Source organism: Lissotriton helveticus, chromosome 6 (assembly GCF_964261635.1).
Source record: "Lissotriton helveticus chromosome 6, aLisHel1.1, whole genome shotgun sequence".
NCBI lineage: Eukaryota > Metazoa > Chordata > Amphibia > Caudata > Salamandridae > Lissotriton > Lissotriton helveticus.
Genome location: NC_136067.1, coordinates 1155306709 through 1155322855, shown reverse-complemented (window position 1 = coordinate 1155322855; position 16147 = coordinate 1155306709). Strand labels below are relative to the sequence as shown.

The 16147-nt window shown below is 45.6% G+C and overlaps 1 protein-coding gene across 2 annotated transcripts in view; it reads left to right on the top strand.

Annotated features, from left to right (window-relative positions):
- The window catches only part of LOC144763331 (uncharacterized), a 398941-nt gene that overhangs the window by 267014 nt on the left and 115780 nt on the right, over window positions 1–16147 (top strand). Inside the window, exon 5 of one of the 2 annotated variants that reach the window (XM_078648818.1) lies at window positions 15641–15748. In XM_078648818.1, the coding sequence (XP_078504944.1) occupies window positions 15641–15748 (108 nt within the window). Of the gene's footprint in view, window positions 1–15637; window positions 15749–16147 lie in introns of both variants that reach the window. The other variant, XM_078648817.1, reaches the window with a different exon arrangement.

Sequence of the window (16147 nt, the reverse complement as noted above, 5' to 3'; positions counted from 1 at the left end):
TACCATGCAGTTTGCAAGCAGCTCTTTGACAGTTTATAGGTACCTCTGCTAGATTATGATTGTCACTTATGAAGTGCACAGTAACAAAAAAAACTCTGTGACAAAAGCAGTAACTACGAACGTAGGCACATAAAATACTGCTTTTTAAGATGCATGTTACACCTTCTTTGCAGTAGGCACATAAACCCTCTGTGCTATATTAGTTAAATCAAAGCTGCCACTGAACAAAACTCTCCTGCTCTCCAGCAGGTACATTAATCACTGGCATTCTCTTGACACTTTTATTGTTGCTGGAAAGCTGCTAATTATACAAGAAACGTTTCTGTGCTTTTAAAACTGTTGCCTACGGACCCCCTGGGAATGTGTCACGGACCCCTGGGGGTCCGCGGACCACAGTTTGGGAAACACTGCCCTAGCGATACAGAGCCGACATACTAGCCGGCACCCTCTAACTACATTCTAGAACTCTGGCTGCCATATATGGGCCCAACACTGACTACCCCAAGTTCTTTACAAAGATATGGTGCCTGATCATTGAAATCCGTCTCCAGACAATAGTATGGGGGCAGATTTCAACGTCCCACTGAAAGACCCCCAGGACAGTTACGGCAGTTCCTGGCACCCTGACCCCTTAGCATCTGAAACCTAACACATGCTTATCTCAGACAATTACGACATAGATATGTATGTATGTATGTATAAACTATTTTGTAGCGCGCTCCGTTACTTGAGAGTAGCCTGGCGCGAGGGGAAAGGCGGGAAACAGAACCGCAGAGAAAACAACTTATATTAAACTCTTGAATAGGTGTGTTTTTAAATTTTTCTTAAATAGCGCCACAGTTTGGGAGGAACGCAGATAAAGAGGTAGAGCGTTCCACACAATGTACAACAAGATGCGTACGAGGGTACCTGCTTCTCCACATACCACCATGCTTGGTCTAGAATTGACTTCTGGTTTAACTATAAGGATGTGCAGCAATGGACATAATCAATCACTCATCTGCCACATACTCTCTTCAAACATGCCCCTTTGTTGCTTGCTGTACAAATACCCTATACTCTCCTCCACATTCACTTGGTGTCTCCCACCTGGTGCACTATGGGACGAGGCCTTTAAAGAATAAATCCAGGTGGCCGTCATGGAATATTTTGAACAAAACACTGGCTCTGACGACTCTCCCTCTGTCCTATGGGAGGCCTTCAAAGTGGTCATAAGGGGTGTATGCATTGCTAAGCAGAATGGAATTCTAAGGGTGCCCCTAGAACAGAGTTCCTCAATCTGTGGGGCGCGCCCCCCCAGGGGGGCGGACACCAACTATGGGGGGGGGGGGGGGCGCGCACTCCAAACAAGGATCTTACCTTTGTTAGTCTTGAACTGCCAAGCATCGCAAGTCTTCACCCATTTCAAATGGGATTTTTTTATTGGCGAGCTCCGGTAACAGAGAGCTGGAGGGTGGAGGGAGGGGAAATAGATAAGGCATGCTGTGCCCATGCTTTTGTCTTGCAAAGAGCTGAGTTAACTGTCACAGGAGGGGGTTAATTCTTAGAGCTGAAACGCTTCAGCTGCAGTGGGAGGCAGGGAGTCTCCTGGTAAAAGCAAAGGAACAGACTTTGATTTCGTAGAAGAGGAGACTCCTTGCCTCCCACTGCAGCTGAAATGACTGTCTGTTCCTTGCTTTCAGTTTTAGCAGAGACATCCTGCCTTCCACTGCAGCTGAAGCATTTCAGCTCTGAGTGTAACCCCATCCTGGGAGGGTTAGCATTTAGCAGAAAGTAGACAAAGTTTCTTTTAAATTTACACAGGCAGGCACGCAAGGCCCACAAGGCTTCAAGTTGCCAAAAGAAAAATGACAGCCAGCCATGCGTTGTTTAACCCCTTCGCTGCGGGGGTTATTCCCCTGGTGTGCTGGGGGGCGTACACTGCGCCCCCTTGCTCATGACGAGCTCAGCTCGTCATGAGCTACGGCGCTCCGGTGCTCATGACGAGCTGAGCTCGTCACAGGTGTATTGACTCCCGTGGAACGCTCAGCACAGCAGGGGAATTCTCCCCGCACCTGAGCGTTCCACGGGCCATGACGAGCTGAGTTCGTCATGAGCACCGGAGCGCCGTGGCACATGACGAGCTCAGCTCGTCATGAGCGTCGAATGTGTTAACCAGCCTGGAAATTGCTTGTCTTGACACTAAATATGCTTATAAATAACGAAGTATGTATACATTTGTAAAGTGACTTTATGTCCTTGTTACATTTTATTATCAGTCATGGATCATTCAGGCAGCCCAGGAACACAATTAAAAGTGCTTCTATTTATATTTGCTGTTCAAAGTATGCACATACAAGTGCTGACCATACAGCTTTAGGTGACTGTTTATTTTGTATTTTTGTACTGCCTGGGACATCAAAATAATGAGCTGGCAACCCTAATCACAAGACTGTAAGTTTGTTGCAAGATCAGCACATTTATTTCCTCCACCCTGATCTCTGTTTAATGCCATAACAGCAATAGTTTAACTTATATCTGAAACCTTACACTGCCGTCAATACCCTGCTGAGATACTTCAACTGTCGGGAATGCACCTTGCATTCAGACAACTCGCTCCTCATTCTCGCACTTCAGTTTCACGCTCATCCTGCACTCACAGCAATCACAATGCCCTCACACTGATCCGGATGCACTCACACCATTCACACCGCTTACCCTGTACTCACAGTGATCACTCTGCACTCACAATGCACTTGCACTGTTCACCCTGTACCTCACCCTGCAGTCACACGAGCACACTACTCACCCAGCACTCATAAAACACTTCACTCACCTGTCCCCCTTACTGCTCAATCTGCAATCTCCCTCAAATAAGAGCATCACTAACCATACATTCATTCCTCCCACTCTGCACTTACATCCGCACCCAAATTCATATGGTCACCTCACGCACCCTGCAGTCACTCTTCTTACCCTACTCTCAAACTGTCGCATGGCTCTCCGGGCACTCACATGGGCACTTCTGCCACCCACAGAGCGCAGAGGTTTAATGTGCCTGCTACAAAGAACGTGTACCATGCAGGTCTAAGAACCGAGTGTGAGTAAACAATGAGTAGTGCTATAAAAAAACAAAATGTTAGCCCAAAAGGTTTCATCGAGAGATGAGGTGCATTGCTGGTGAGGGGTAGTGAGGAAATTCATAGAGGAGGAGGAAATGGGGGAGGGGGCGCCAAAACAAACCTTTGCACTTTGTGCGACCAGTGCTAGGGCCAGCCCTGGCTGGGAGTGTTAGCCCCCACCCGAAGTTCGGGCTTAGTTGCGCCCCTGTACACAAGTATGTGCATGTCATGCCCCATCAAGGTTTCCGTCCTAAATTACAAAAGGACACATTTACATGCACTGCAATCCAGCCTTTCAGGGGGCCCCCTGGTAGAGGCAGCTCTGTTTTTGCCCTGATGGCCTGGAATATTTCCTAAACAAATTCTTGAAAATACCGTTTTGTTTACGTTCTTTTTAATGAGATTGATGTGAGAGAGCCGATTATTATTTGCTGAGAATTCTTTTTGTTTCATGCAACAACCAAAAAAAGATTATTTTCAAAACAGGTCCTCTCATATGAGAAAATGGACGATATCACAGATGATATTCGCTGTAAAATTAGTGGGCTGCTGCTTTGTACAACAGTGTAAACAGACATCGCTATCTCTGAATATTAGATGTAAACACTTTTAGAATTTCTACCTTAGTGCCTGTGCACTGTTAGTAGCCTGGTTAAAGAGGGTATGTTAGAGCTGAAAATGAATATTTAATCTCAAAGCTGTTCTAAACAGGGGACCCCAAAATAGTATTGGCCTAGGGCAACTAAAATACTTAACATGTCCCTGCCACCACAAAGTCTGTCAGATAACATTGCTCTGAAGTAAAATAGACAACATCATTACTTTATTATCAGTTCTATTTTTTTTAAAACATAAACCCAACTTGTCCTAAACCCCCACTGCTTCAGGCAAGCAACTTATCGTACCACTAAGGAATTCTCAATTAGGTGTTCGCTCAGCGCCCTCTCTGTGGACTTTTACCTTTGTCTTCGTATTCGTAACTGGTTGGTGGGCAATTATCCTGTTATAATGCTGCCTAAAACATTTGTTAATGGTTTCTAGAGAAGAATTGTTTCTCGTGTACCAACTTTGAGCTAGGGAGTGCTAGAAAAATCTGATAACACGTTATCCTTTACAGTCACTGTTTTGGTTGAAAATGTCTGCAGAATATTCAGCTTTGAGAGACATTGCTATCAAAACTCCCTTGCCTTTCAGCTCCTCCTATTTATGTGAGATTGGGTTCTCAGCAGTTGCGGTATTATCGACTAAGTACCGTTCAAGACTGGATGTGGAGCACAACCTGAGGATGGCAGTAGCTAAAATCCATCAACAGATTGACAGTCTCTGTGGCTAAAAACTGGCACACCCATCACATTTACGTTGGTTGTGTTATTATTAGTCTATGTCATGTGTAAAACAAAGCATCCTAGTAAAAAACAATTTGTGCACCTTTTATGTTGGAAAATTGTGGTTTGAGCAGTGCAATAAGCCTCTATCATTTCACCACACTCACTCACATACCTGCAGTTTACTAAACACTCTTATTGTGTTGAACATTATTTGCCGGATATGGCCCGCGACATGCCTGTGGTAGTCGATTATGTAGTGTACCAGATTCTAGACATTTCTGTCAGGTGAGGGGGGCCCAACATCTAAAACAATTCAGCTGGGGGGCTCAGCCTACAAAAGTTTGAAGACCTCTGCCCTAGAATCAAACCTTTTTTCACTCTAACAATCCTGCCACTATGGCCGACATTTGCGACAAAATGACCGAATACCAAACGGAAGCGTCACACAAAACACATTATCTAGGCAAAGAAACTCTGGCCCGACGCTATGGAGACAGGGACTACCTCAGAAGAACTCTGGCTGGATTGCTCCGGAAGCCACATGCTTATGCTTATGTACCGGAGCTCCGTGATCCGGAGGGCCAGCTCTGCTCTTCTCCATCTGAACTTCTGAACATCATGGCCACCTTTTACACCTGCCTATATTCTTCCACTCCCTTGGCAAGCTCCGCGGACCTCCAAGTTTATTTGGATGCCAGACAGCTGGTCTTGCTATCTAATGCCTAACGGTAATTCCTGAGCCCCCCTATTACCGTGGAGGAAATAACCCATGTGATTGCAGGTCTGCCCGTGGATAAGGCTCCTGGCCTCGACGGACTCACCACAGCCTGTTACAAAGAATATTCCCAGATCCTACCCCCCAGGCTTCTCAATATGTATTGAGATGCCATAGAAGCAGGGTCCTTTGCTCCATCTTTGAGAGAAGCTGTCATAGTCACACTACTCAAACCGGACAAACCGACAGACCAGTGCTACTCCTATCGGCTCCTGTCCCGCATCAATACCAACAATAAAATGTTTGCCAAGGTTTTGGCAAACTGGTTGTTGTTGCTGCTCCCGGCGATGGTGTGACCTGACCAATCTGGCTTCATTCCAGGGAGGTCGACCTCACATAATCTTCGAACCCTTTTTGCAGGAAGGCATCACCTACACCCACAGGTCACCACTGCTGCCGCACTACTGGATGCTAAGAAAGCGTTTGACTAATTGGAATGGACATTACTCTTCCCACTGTTGCGGAGGCTGGGACTTGGTGCCTGATTCATTGCACAGGTTTAGCTTCTATACACCCTTCACGCGGCCTGCATATGGCTCAACGATCTCATCTCTGAACCTTTCCCAGTCACGGGTGGCATGAGGCAGGAGTGTCCACTCTCTCCCTTACTGTTTGCTTTGGCCATAGAGACCCTTGCCATGCGTCTCTGCCAACACCATGCGGACAGAGGCATTGGCTTTACATCCCAAGGTCTGATTGAATAGCTCTATTCGGATGACATTACTCTTTATGTGCGGAACCCGCAGACCAACTTGGCCACCTTAACACGGGAGATGGTGAAGTTCGGAGGCTATTCCTGGCATACAAGTGAACTCGGCCAAATCTGTTCTCTTTCCTTTGACAGAGACCACCCTGCCCTTTCCCATAAAATACCCATTGAAATCGGCCTTCGGCTCAACCAAATATTTGGGCACCTAGATCAGCAGGGTCCCTGAAGAACTGGGCCGGGCTAACTAGGGGTGGGCGATAGACTGGTTAGAAGACCCCGTTCCAGTATGGTCCAGGTTACCATTGTCTATGGCCAGCCGTATCGCCTTGGCCAAAATGGTAATTCTTCCCAAATTCCTTTATCTATTGATAACATTCCAATGCCCCTCAGTGAGTTTTTCAAACAAATACAGTCCAACTTAATTACACTGATATGGGCTTGATGACAACCCCGGGCCCCATATGAGCGACTCCCTCTGCTGCAGTCACAGGGGGGCATCAAGCGCCCCAGATATGCATCTCTATGCCCTATGCACATGGGCCTAATATTTACACTATTGGGTTCACCCCACACCATTTCAACCACATGTGACAATTGAACTAGAAAGGACTTCCCCTTGGCCACCCACCACAGCTTTATGCCTGCCCTAAAAGGCCGCTAGGTCTGATATTGACAACACACAATGCTTGCGTTGGGCGTGGGACAGGCTCTGTAGGCGTGCCTGTACCCCAATGCTACATGCTCCTGTTGTCCCTGTAGCCAACCACCATTTACCCCTGCCACTACACAACAAAGGGGCAATAGGTCGGGCAAACAGACTGGGTATCCATACCTTTGCAGATCTTTACCCCGATAACCACTTCGTCCCTCCCCCTGCACCACATCTTCATTTGCCCCCACGCTGTTAGACACTCTACTATATTTTCAGCTGTGAGCCACCTGTTGCACGATTCACAAGACTTTCCCTGTTTCACCGCAGATGCCTAAACCAACACATCACAGCATAAGCTAAAAACACGCCTCTTCCTCCACAAGCAGCAGTCCTCTCAGGCACTTGTCCCTAAGGCTTGTGAGGCATTGCCCTCTGATCTTGATACTCATTTGACTGATGCCCAGTGGACTTTCTGCTGCAGCCAACTTGAAATGTTATCCCCTAACTATTGGCTCCGCCTGATACATTTCAAATTACTGCATTGGTTATACTGTACATTCACAGTTGCTGTGGATGGGGCTTGTCACTGACTCTTGCTGCTGACGCTGAAGCGCGCGCCCCACGCTGCTTTCATGCATCTAGCTTGAAACTAGGTCCTAATCTTTTGGACCGAGGTGTTTCACACTCAGGGAAGTCATTGATACGCCCAATCCCTTTATCTCCAGTAACTGTGTGCTTGGGTATGTGAAAGAGGTACATGGTTCTTGCAGACTAGCAGCTATGATGCTCCTACCAGCTAAACGCACAATTGCAATGCACGGGGCAGGTCGAGGGGGCCCCAACAATTGAAGCGTGGCTCACTGACATTTCACACTGTCATTAACAACTTCTCCGTTATGGGAGCTTATGCAGCATAGATCCCGTCCTAGAGATATATGGGAGCCTTATACCTCTTACCTTTTGCGGCGAAACCTGGTCTCCCCCACCAGGGTGGAACTCTTCTATAGTTGAGCACACTGCTTTGTGAGTTTAATGCTTTAACTAATAGAGATGTATGTCGGGGGGTCTGCAGGTCCTCTGTATATTAACGTGTATGGAGACGTAGGGCAGGACTGCTAACTTTAGCCAGCAGTACATTCCATATGTTACAAGAATGTAATAGGCTTAGCCCATTGCACCGGACCACACCGCATATACCTGCTATGTAAATCTGATCGCAATATATGATTGTCACACTTTGATGTCATGTTGATGCTTTGTACACTGGCAACGAGTTATAAATAAAATATATTTTTTTTAAAAGCATTTTGGAGACAGACGTCAAAGCAATTGCGAACACCCTAGTTTTCTTTTTGATAGAAAAAAGGGAGATCGCTCACCCATAATTCCCCTTTAACTCCTATCAAGAACCACAGTACCTTGGGAATGTTTTGTGTTACTGCCTCTCGGTCATCATCAATGCGAATGATCCGAACCCTATGCATAAGATTCAAGATTATGTGCCTCAAGCCACTGCCCCTTTTTATGGTTGTGGTGTCTGGGAATTCGAATCCTGACACCGGACGTTTGCTCGGTCTGATATTGGCATGTCAGATGACATCCTACTCTGTCTCCTCCAGGTTTTTAGGTCTCGCGCCTAGCAGTGCAGTGCGCAGCACTGCACGCAGCGAGAGACTTTTTGTAGGGGGTTTGAAAACGGAGCCAGGAATGGCACACGCTCGTGCGTGTGCTTTTCCTTTTGGCTTCTGCTATTGGGCTTTGCGTGCGTGTTTTTTACAAAGAGATCACGCAATAGGCCAAAGGCGGGCGCATTGCTCCGCCCATGGCCTATTGGTGTCTATTACGCACACTGCCGGCCATGTGGTTTCAATTATCGTGCCCAGACACGGGCGCGATAATTTATACCACATGTTTCGCTGTGGCACGCGCGTGCACACTATTCGCGGGCGTGTTTCACTGCCGCTTTTTAGATTTCGCCTAGCGAACGCAGCGCATGCGCTGCTTTGCCTTGGCGTGCACATCTCCTGTCATGGAGCTGACCGTACACAGCTCGCGCATCGTGCGCTGCTTTCACTGTCCCTCCCCCCCGTCGGCTCCATGGAGACAGTTTGTTAATAACTCTTTGGCTCTCCCTCAGATCGATACTGCCTTTCCAACGTACCCTGTGCGGACCGCTTTGCTGGCACTAGCAGGGTCCTCCGGCTCTTTTTTCCACTCAGTAGTCGGATGTGGGTCTATCAAGCCCTGCCTGCATCTGCGGTCGGTGTGGAGCGGATTTTCATGGGCGCACCGGGGAGTTGTTGCACAGCCGCTCCATGTCCCAGGGGGCCTGCTTGCCCGGGCCCTAGCAGCACAGGCCTCCTCTGCTCCTCGGTTACCTTCTGATGTGGCTTGGGCTCTCCTTCTGGCCGCTCGGATCACACTGGCTGCTACGATGTAGTTTAAATGCCGGCGGCCTTCAAAAACCTCCACAGTAGCGGTTTCTCACTTTTTTCGCCACACCGCTGGGCCCTCCGGTGAGTCAGACACACCTGGCTCTCTCCCTCTCTTATAGGACCTGTTCCTGTCCAATGGGAACCCTGTTCCTGCTGTTTGCAGCCGATGATGAGGCACTTTCTTCCGGTGCTGCCACGTGGGGGGCGATCTGTTTCCTCCGCGTTACCGACATTAGCACTCATCACTAGCTCCTGGATGCACCACGAATACAGGCCTCACAGTGTCTCTTGCTCGGTTCAATGTCACCGACCCTTCTGATGTTGGTGGATGGCAATGGTAGGTTTCTGGAGTCAGCAACCCTCCTTATGATGGCACAATATGCGGATAATATGTCGGCTATTCTGGGATGTTGGCTGTTTTCTACACTTGCGGACTTCGGTCTGATTGACTGGGCTTCGCCCTGAAGCATTGTCAGTGGCGCAGTTTGTGACCGAGAGCGTCCCGGCCTGTAGCGGCCAGCTCCACTTGTCCATCTTGTCCCTAGCGCCGCTTTAACCACAGTTGTCAATACGGACTGACTGTGCTGTTCTCTCTTGTAGCTCTCTCTGGAAGTTTGCCCCCGGTGTCCTGGCTGAAGCAGGGTGACTGAATGGGAATAAAGAGTGTGGTGCTTGTTTAGGCAGAGGCGAATGTTATTCCCACTCTTCCACCCTCGGCAATGCAGGTTGCTAGGCTTTTTTAAATTGCACCCTGACATCTGCTGGGGTGTGTGTGCTTTTTTTTTCCACAGGGGGATGGTTCACGTAGAGGTGTTTTCGTGTCCTAAACTCAACCTGCTCCCATGGCTTCAGGCTTACACCTTATACATTCAGAAAATCCTCAACTCAAAGTTGCCCCTGCTCCAATGCCTCCTCCCTTTCATTACTTCAACTTCACAACCCTACTGCCGCCTTCACATCCAAACGGGCGTAGCTTGGTCAGTGAAATTGGGGAGCATATGAGCCTGAGATTTCCTAACACTCACCATGGCATACCCAAATAAGGTCTACTTTCCTATCTTTAACTTGGGATCTTACGTGACAACACCGTTCAGCAAATTTGTTTTGCGGCAGAAATCTGACGTGACCAAAGCACAAAATGAATTTTTAATATGACGCATCAATGCCACCTATTATCTGCTGCGATCAGTACTAAAGTAAATAAATAAAAAATAAATATGGCAGGCGTGCAACTTTTATTTTCTATTAGTGACTTTTGTGGCAGTGGCGGCACGCCGCCCTTTAACTTTAAACATCTAAAGCCAAAGCGGGGCATGCCGTCATTGCTTGAAAAGTCAATAAATAGAAAAACAAAGGCGGGGGAAGGTGCATTGTTTTCCGTTGATGTACTTTTATAGCAATCGCGGCACGCATTGTTTTACTTTACACATATTAAACTAAAGCGCGGCGTGCCATGATTGCTACAATAGTAAATGAATAGAAAAAAAATACGTCAGCCGCAAACTTTCTTTCTATTTAGTAACTTTTATAGCAATGGCAACCCACCACGCCTCAGCGTTTAACATATAACTCTAAGGTGTGCCGCGATTGCTACAAGAGTCAATACATTTCAAAACAAAACCAGACGGCCTGCACATTTCTTTCCCATTTGCAAAGCCAATAGCTCTCCATTTAACTAATGCGAGACCTATTGCATTGCAAATGCTTGTTATCTCCCTTTTCCCGGTCCTCCTATGTTACAACCTCATTCTCCAATCCTTACTCTCCTCTTGGTCCGAATCTAACCCCGCTGTTTACCTTCCCAGCTCCTCTCCCTCTCATATCCCCTCCTGTGCAGTTCCATCCTCTCTCTGAAACTCCTCCTGTCCCCTCTGTCTCCTCTCTTCACTCTTTTCATCCTCACACCAATCCACTCTCCGATCTCCCAACTCACTTCATTGTCCATTCTTCCTTCTGTAGTAAGTACATGACTTGATATCCTGCCCATAGTACTCTTTTTTTTCGTCAGGTTTCTCTCTATGTATTTTTATTTGGTTGATTTGCAAGAAGGAAATCATGACCCAGCTTCCTGTGACGTTAGAAACAGCCTTATCCCAGCAGAAGCATTCCCATTTCTTATGTACCCTGGTCCAAGTGTGAGTCAGTGTTTGAGCAGATCCACCGTTCTCCCACATTGGCCTAAAACACAGGTATTTTAATAAATATGGCAAAACCGTGGTAAATTGTATGTCTTCATTTCAGCAAAAACAACTCAAGCTTGTTTCTTAGTGGTGCAAGCACAGGGGCTGACCATTCTCTAGACCAAATTAAAAATGTGTCTTCACTTACTATTTCCCATAATTTCATCATTGCCACGGTCAGATGTAAAAATCATTTAGAGGACACTATCTGGAAATTTTAAAAACAAACGTAAAAAATAATTCTCACTTCGTGGAAATCTTGATGCAACGTGTGTGACCTCAAACACTCTGTACCACGTATTCTGTGGCATTAGGTTTGGGTTGTAAATTTTGAATGTTGGAAAGATAGCACGTCAGTCAGACTTCTCCCGATATCTCCCATGGGTGAGGACTGCCATACTTTGGGTATTTTGCATATGCCTTTTAAGGACTTTGCTCCTTTTGACCCCCGGATAGTCAAATGTGAGTACCCTTTCGAGTGTGTAAGCACACAATATATTAGATTGTAATAATGTTTGAGGGATGGGAACTTCATTGGTTAGTTCACTGTTCGAGCCCTATCTGATTCTTGAATATTTATTTTTATGGCACTATTAAATAAATTGGTTACATATATTAGATAACCTTTTCAGCTAGCACCAAACACATTTTTACCCTCAGTATGCTTTCAAAGGCACATTTTGTATCAAAAAGTACTAAATATGAAGCCTGTCAGAAATAATACTTTGTTAGGCGTCGAACCAAGCAAGGAACACATTGCCTTTCTTGTACCTGTGAATAAGCCCCACACTTTTTAACGTATACATGTCTGCCTTAGAAGACATTGTAACACCCTTCGGCATAAAGGTAGTCACGTACGCTGACGATACCCAGCTGGTCGTTTCTATAAACCAGTCGACCAAATGTCTGGACAACTTGTCTTCTTGCCTCCAGAATATCTCACAATGGATGTGCGACTCTCGCCCTAAGCTTAACGGAGAGAAGTCTGAGATCCTTCTCCTGGGTGACCCACGCAGACTCCCCCTTTCCCTCACTTGGCCACCCTGTATGGGATCGCCCCCCACCCCCAAGAATGAAATCAAGAGACTTGGTATCTGGATGAACCAGGATCTCAATTTTAAAGTCCAGGCAAGAAAAACCGCCGGCACATGCTTTGGCCTTATACAGGTAGCTCGAAAAATCTTTCCATTAATCCCCTTTCAGTCCAGGAAACTGCTAATGCAGGGGCTAGTTAACTCTGGACTGGACTACGGAAACGCCCTGTATTTAGGTGCCCCCTCATCGGTCATCAACAGACTACAATGTGCCCAGAATGCTGCTGCCAGGCTCCTTACCGGGACCAAATCCAGATGCTCCGCCAAACCTGCCCTCAAATCATTGCATTGGCTCCCAATTCAGGAAAGGATCACCTTTAAAACCCTCTGCATCTCACATAAACTACTTCATGGCAGAGGCCCCCCTATTCTGAGACCCCTCATCAAACCACATCATTCCAACAGACAGTTGAGATCAGACTCCCTCTCCTTTGCCAGTGTCCCCAGAATAAGAAAAGCTTGTTCAGGAGGACGTCTCTTCTCATACAATGCTTCAAAGTTATGGAATACCCTCCCGCTCCCCATTCGAAGGGAAACCAACCTATTGGCCTTTCGTAAGCTACTGAAAACCTGGCTTTTCCCATAAAAACTCCCCTCTGAATTATGCAGGTTGAATGTCAGCGTTGGGACGCCCTTGGGTAGCTACGCGCTTTACAAATCTAAAATCAAATCAAATCAAATAATGCCAGATCTGCAGTCCATTCTAATCTTGCACGATCTTTCCACACATTTTTTGGATGGGGTCAAATGAACTAAAAGAGTAATAAGATCACATGAACTCTGTAGCTAGACTAGGACTGTCTACAGCAGCAACCCATGTGTAAGTAGGAGAGACTCACTGTGCCACCGTATTAATAACCCTATGAAGGTCAAACCATGATCCATCAAACATGGGCCTCTCCCATTATCCTGGGCCAATAGTGTTATCAGTGCCCCATTCAGCATGAATACCAGAAGTCTATTCTTCGTAGCACTCACTAAAACAAATTCACTTCTATCTTATAGGCGTCAAGGTCGGAAAATCATCAGGCGAATATGGATTTAAAGACTGCAAGCAATAGTAAATGAGCCAATTCAGTTGCTTCCAATTCTTTTCTTCTCAGGCCTACTTTTGCATTTGCATGTGTTTTATAAGACTTTCTGAGAGATCAAATACCCAGGTTAATAACCCCCTCCTTTTTCTTTACGATAGATTAGAGAGCTGGTTTGGATTCTTAGAATTCTTTATCATAGCATGAGGTAGGAGTGATCAGTGTACTTGGGAGCCTTTACTTGGAGCGTAAAGTAAAGGATAGGGTTTTCAACGATCTGTTCATGGAAGATGATATGATCAGTTGGGGATAGTGGGGTTTGCAAAAATGACTGCAGAGGGAGAGGCATGTATTGATGGACCTAGACTAGAAGAGTGACACATCAGTTCTATCCCAATTGATATTTCTCCTATTGTTTAACAGTCTATATAACACATACAATGATTCCTACCTTTATTTTGCTGTGTTAAGAGTGTAAGGGTCCAATGAGAAAAAGAGAAAGTTTGGTCACTTTCTAGTTGCATAGTATGCTGCTACACCAACAGAGTGGAGGATGAATTTAGCACTCTGTAATGCTGTGCTGGGCTGCGTGATTGCGTATGCAGGACTGCAAATGTAATAGTGGTTTTCCTTCAGTGACCAAGCACACAATGTCTTTAAAAACAAAATGGTGGTGGTTTTCAGTTTTCCAAACTATTTTTTTTGTTTTTCTTCGTAATTTTATATTGCGCGAACTTGACCCTGAGGTATCGGAGCGCTTTACACGAGCACCAGTTGTGTTACACAAGGACACATTCAATTTTTGTTAGGCAAGGGAAGATTAAGTAATTTGCCCAGAATCACAGGATGTTGAGTGTCATTGCAGAGATTTGAACCCGGTTCCCCAAATTTGAGATCGGACGCCCGAGCCCTTACCGGTTCCCCAGATTTGAGATCGGACGCCCTAGCCGTTAGGCTACATCCTCTCCCCCAGTAAAACCTAGCATTGCAAGTGATTGGATAATTGTCGTACAACTAGTCATTATTATACAGTTGTAATATGAAAACACCATCTTTCATCAATGCAGTTAAAGTAATAAGAAACCCTTATGCACTTGTACAAAGTGGTCTAATAAACCCAAAGTAGGCATGCTCATCCATTCATCTTACCCCACATTGTGCTCCTGTTGTTCAGACCACCAGATATGAGGTTAATCCAAACCATAATAGTGATTAAATTTTACACAGATCGTGTAGCATTTTATTTGGGGACTCTTCACTACGGTTTCAATAGCATGTAACAGATTTTATTAACACCTTAGGAGCTAGTAAACAAACCTCCCCAGTGCTGCGCTGTCCATTATCCAGTGCTGAACTGGACGTCCAGCGGTCGCACGCAGCACTGGGGAGGTAGTGCCCGTGACGACCGTTGGCCGACGGCAGCACCTAAAGGGTTAAGGCATCAGGACTTAAAATGTTGCGGTAATCAACATTCCCACACTTCTGGCATTTTCCCGTCTGGTAACTGACAAGCCTGTTTTACAAAACAACATGGAGTATCTTCCAGAGGCTGGGTCCTCCCCGACATTCAACAACGTTGTTTTAAGATACAGGTCTGTCTTGTGGGCACGGGGAATTCCAAAATCATTACTCCCAAAAATTGACCTCAGTCAGAACGCCCACAATTCCCAAAATCGGGGACAGTATTAAACCTCAATTTCATGAGGCAATGTGTCTCTAAGGTAAGGTACACCCTAACACAGCAAAAAAACTGTTTATTAAGCAAAAAGGCCCACAACAACTGAGTTGTAGATCAGTTGAATAGTGGATGGGTTTTATTACAAAAATGTAAAAGTAAGGCGAAACAGAGTCCGTGCCATTAAGGCTTTCGGCAAACAGAGAATACAGAGAAGTGAGAGATTCAGTGTTATTCGAAATTCTACGTGGGCAGCAAAATCAGGAGGGAAAAGGACTACATCTCTTGCAGCATCTAATTCTCCAACTTATGTGAAGATTGCTTTGTAGAAATGGTGCCTCCGTCAGTTTCTCTTTATGGTTAGCTGTTCTAAGACTGTCACAACAGGTGAGTCCAAAGTTTGAACTACTGAGGTATCCTATCCACACAATGCACATCTAGCATTAAATGCAAACTATGGATTAACCTGGAAAGAATTTTAAATATAATGTTGATAAATATGAGAAGAGCTTAAAATAAGAGAATCAGTGTGAAATATGTATGGACCCACAAACGCTATATAATTAAGTTTGAAAAATGTTTACTGACCCATCTATGAGATGTTGCTCTTAAATGTGTTCTTATTCCATTTAAATTGTAAACATATCCCTTAATTAGCAGGACTTCGAAATACTGACCTTGCTTTGAAGAAAAAGGAGGAGTCCGACAGCTCTTTGATGAATTTGAGCCAAACAGAAGGTGGAGAAAACAGCACCAGTGCATCATCAGGTATGTCAAGTAGATTATTGAGTTGTCTTTCCGTTGAGATTGAAAAGCATATGGCTTCCTCTTCTCCTTTACAATAAAGACAAACATTGGCAAAGCCAGTAGTTGTGGCTTCTGTTTGTTAACAATCAAGTACTGGAATTCACAAATGCTGTTTGCATGAGTTCAACCTATTCCAGCTAATTCTATTGGTTGTGCCAAGGCTTGTTTTATTACTGCTAGTACACACAATGTCTTGCACACACATGCCCACATAACCCTTTCTCTTTTATGTGTATATGTGATATATTTATAGACCGAACATAGCCAAAGGGCAGGGGAGAGTTGTACGGGGTCAGAAGCAAAGATACTGTCAGTGAGAAAATGGAGGTGGACCATTACCTAATTATAATGTAGTGTTCT